This window comes from Ranitomeya imitator, chromosome 3 (genome assembly GCF_032444005.1).
Source record: "Ranitomeya imitator isolate aRanImi1 chromosome 3, aRanImi1.pri, whole genome shotgun sequence".
Lineage (NCBI taxonomy): Eukaryota > Metazoa > Chordata > Amphibia > Anura > Dendrobatidae > Ranitomeya > Ranitomeya imitator.
In genome coordinates this window covers 346,860,263-346,864,571 of record NC_091284.1, presented here as the reverse complement: position 1 = coordinate 346,864,571, position 4,309 = coordinate 346,860,263, and the positions used below count along the sequence as shown (strand labels likewise).

The following is a 4,309-nucleotide window of genomic DNA, read 5'->3' as shown; positions in this document are numbered from 1 at the left end:
GACGCCTCTCCATTATTAATTTGGCTTCATGTCACCTTACAATAGCAAGCTGACATTAACCCTTCATTACCCCATATCCCACCGCTACACGGGAATGGGAAGAGAGTGGCCAATTGCCAGAATAGGCTCATCTTCCAGATGTGCCTTTTCTAGGGTGGCTGGGGGCAGATGTTTTTAGCCAGGGGGGGGCAATAACCATGGACCCTCTCCAGGCTATTAATATCTGCCCTCAGTCACTGGCTTTCCCACTCTGGCGGAGAAAATTGCACCAATTTCTTCCGCGATTTACCCTTTATTTAATAGCTAGAGCCCCCAAATTTAACATACAGACATTTCTTCCATTACTAAAGAGGAATATGTAATAAAAGAAGGGCTATGAGATGGTTTACTGTATGTAAACCATGTCTCATATCATGTCGAGTTTCAGAAGGAGAAAGCAAAAGCCGGCAATTGAATTACCGGCTTTTCTGCTATCTAGCGCTATCTGAAATAGAAATATATATACATATATGTGTCTCACTGACATATATATATACACCCCTATACTATGTGTAGACATTTATTTTAGCTATTCTATTCTAACCGGTCAGTGTGATTTTACTGAACACCGCACTGAATTGCCGGCTTTTCGCTAGAACACCGCTGCGTATTTCTCACAAGTCACACTGCTGGTCCGTGTGTAATCCGTATTTTTCTCGCCCCCATAGACTTTCATTGGCGTATTTATTGCGCAATACAATGACAAACGCAGCATGCTGCGATTTTCTACGGCCGTAGAAGACCGTATAATACGGATCAGTAAAATACGGCAGATAGGAGCTGGGCCATAGAGAATCATTGTACTGTATGCAATCCATATTTTTTGCACCTCTCATACGTCCGTAAAACTCGCTAGTGTGATGCTGGCCTTAGATGGGAAAATGCCTTTAACCCCTTTACCCCCAAGGGTGGTTTGCACGTTAATGACCGGGCCAATTTTTACAATTCTGACCACTGTCCCTTTATGAGGTTATAACTCTGGAACGCTTCAACGGATCCCAGTGATTCTGACACTGTTTTCTCCTGACATATTGTACTTCATGACAATGGTAAAAATTCTTTGATAGTACCTGCGTTTATTTGTGAAAAAACCGGAAATTTGGCGAAAATTATGAAAATTTCGCAATTTTCCAACTTTGAATTTTTATGCAATTAAATCAGAGATATGTCACACAAAATACTTAATAAGTAACATTTCCCACATGTCTACTTTACATCAGCACAATTTTGGAACCAAAATTTTTTTTTGTTAGGGAGTTATAAGGGTTAAAATTTGACCAGCAATTTCTCATTTCTACAACACCATTTTGTTTTAGGGACCACATCTCATTTAACCCTTGTCAGGCTGCATAATTTTACAACCTTAACAGGCTGCATAGGTACAATTGTACCTTCACATATACCTCCACTGTGGGAAGACTTTACTTGGTTTCAGAAACTAAAGTTCATTCAGCTACAAATGTTATGCTGATATCTATTGTTCAGTGTTGTTAATGGTCACTTATGTTGCTGTCAATTAAGTTAATTCAAACTGGGAGTGGCTTCTACTTGTCTTCCTGCCTCCCTCCTCTCATTAGCCATTTTGCTGTTCATCTCATTGCTGTGAGCACACATTTCTAGGCTTGTGAAGTCTTCAATTTCTTGGAAACGAAGGTAGGAAAGTCTCACAGCATCTAACAGCCAGTTATACCTTTATTCTCATTATGTGGGGACAGAACAGTCAAATTGTCTTTCAGCCTGGACTTGGCTTACATATATTTTGTATGAAACTTATCACTATAGGTATAATTTTTATACGAAAAATGGATAATAATTAGTATCTACATATTGTTTTACGATGTTTTATTTATATTCAGCACAAAATACGAAGCCAAAATTCATCTAGCAAGTCATCATGAGTGATAGTAATGCTGGATCTAGTTTCCGCCATAATCCAAGAAAACGTGTTTGCAGGTTAGTATAATTTTGTGAAAAGCCAATAATGTAGTATTTCGGAAAATTATTTATTTTACATTTTTTCATATTTACAGATTTACGTCTGACGAAATAATGCGAATGCTAGAAGAATCTGATTCTGAGCATGAGGATGAACCATATGTTCCATCTGATGATGAAAACTATGTACCACAAGTGGATGTTACTGAAGAAGATTCAGACATTGAACAAGAAATGGTCATAGAGCATGAAAATGAATACGAATCAGACGAAAGTGTTGAGGATGATTCTGTGCCTCAAAGTGCAGGCGACATTTGGACTGCTAAGGATGAAACTCAATGGTGCAGTAATCCACTGCCAAATGCACAAACAAAATCTCGTAATGTCCTACGACAAAGAGGTGGCCCTGCAGCAATCAGCAACCTATATACAGCAAAAGAGCTATTCAAGTCCATCATGACTCCCGAGATGTGTGACATCATATTACGGGAAACGAATCGAAAGGCCAAGAGAGTTTGTGATGCTTACAACAACGAACTGGTACAACGTTTTCCTGATTCTTCCAAACGGCCACCACAAAAAACATTCAAGCAATTTACTGAAACTGAACTTCATGCATTTTTGGGCATACTGATTGCTGCTGGTGTGCACAGAGCCAACAAAGAGAATCTGGAGGAAATGTGGAATGTTGCTGCTCTGCCTCTTATACGTGCAGCCATGTCTCGTGACCGCTTCAAGATGATACTCAGATTTATCAGGTTTGACAACGAAAATACACGTGCAGAACGTGTGCAAACAGATAAAGCTGCACCAATACGGGACATCTGGACAATGCTGAACAGTAATCTGGAGAGAGCCTACAAGCCATATCATTGTATCACCGTCGACGAGCAATTATTTCCATTTAGAGGTCATACTAAATTTACCCAGTATATACCTTCAAAACCAGCTAAATATGGCATAAAGATTTTCTGGGCTTGTGACTCATCAAATGCCTACCCTTTACAAGGTCAGCTCTACACTGGGAAACCAACTGATGGTCCTCGACAAGTAAACATTGGAGAACGAACAGTATTGGACCTAGTGAGCTCGTATAAAGGCTCTGGAAGAAATGTCACCACCGATAACTTCTTTACAACCATGGAACTAGCTAAGGTATTGAACTCCTGGAACATGACACTAGTTGGTACAGTGAGAAAAAACAAAAGGTTCCTACCTAACAACATGCAGCCTGCCAAAGAAAGGCCTGTATACTCGACAAATTTTGCCTACAATCATGATGCAACAGTCTGTTCATATGTACCAAAGAAGAACAAATCAGTCGTGCTTCTATCATCTATGCACATGACGGGAGAAGTTGAAGAGACACTAGCAGCCAAGCCAGAGATAATAAAATACTACAACATAACAAAAGGTGGCGTTGATGTTATGGATAAAATGTTGGGAGAGTACACTGTGAAACGACGAACATCACGTTGGACTTTGGCATTTTTCTACAATATGATTGATGTCAGTGGGTTAGCATCCTACATCATCTACAGAGAACACAATCCAAGCTTCAGGGCAAAGGATCAACGAAGAAAGTTCCTGAAAGATCTCGCAAATCAGCTGTGTATGATTGCAATTGAAGATCGTAGTACAAACAAAATGATAATGAGAAACCATTTTCTTCGAGGTGCAGTAGAAATGGTGCTTGGACGATGCATTGTGGTAGCATCGCAGCCAGCAGCTGGCCCCAAAATACCTCATGGTAGTCGTGGACCCTCCCCTGTTGTTGGTAGTTGCTATGTCTGCAGAGACCTGAGGCGAAAACAACGCAAGACTAGAAAGTCTTGTGTGGTTTGTGTGAAACCCATTTGCGATGAACACTCTGTAGCAAAGCCAACATGCATTACTTGCAAAGAAAATCAATAAAAAAAAGTTTCTTACATTTTCTTTTATAATGTAAATGAACAGTTTTTTACTTGTTTATAATAGTTAAATAGCATTATCATTAAAAAAAAATTTATGCTTTTTCCCTTGCATTATCTTCATTCAAAATATATGAGGTACATTTGTACCTATGCAGCTTGTTATGGATGCAAAAAGATCTCGACCCCTTATCTCGGAAGCGGGTGGAGATATTTTATTGAAATTTGGCCAATATATTCTGGACCAAAAATGTAGAGATGTCACGAAATTTCAGCCCTCTACGTCTTTTCAAAAAAAAAGTTATTGCAATTTTAAAACGGAATAGTTACAATTGTACCTATTCAGCCGGATAAGGGTTAAAGTCATTTTGAGGGGTCTATATGATAGAAAATACCCAAGTGTGACACCATTCTAAAAACTACAC

The 4,309-nt window shown here is 39.2% G+C and overlaps 1 protein-coding gene across 1 annotated transcript; it reads left to right on the top strand.

Annotated features, from left to right (window-relative positions):
* The first annotated feature begins 1,891 nt into the window (after positions 1–1,891).
* Positions 1,892–3,989, top strand: LOC138672087 (piggyBac transposable element-derived protein 4-like). Its single transcript, XM_069760144.1, has 2 exons — positions 1,892–1,992; positions 2,070–3,989. The coding sequence occupies exons 1-2, from the start codon at positions 1,934–1,936 to the stop codon at positions 3,886–3,888; spliced, it is 1,878 nt and encodes a 625-aa protein (XP_069616245.1). The 5' UTR covers positions 1,892–1,933; the 3' UTR covers positions 3,889–3,989.
* Positions 3,990–4,309: the final 320 nt, after the last annotated feature.

Coding starts and splice junctions, on each gene's coding strand:
- LOC138672087 (XM_069760144.1), top strand. CDS start 1,934: ATGAGTGATAGTAATGCTGGATCTAGTTTCCGCCATAATCCAAGAAAA. Junction 1,993..2,069: donor CCAAGAAAACGTGTTTGCAG/GTTAGTATAATT, acceptor TCATATTTACAG/ATTTACGTCTGACGAAATAA.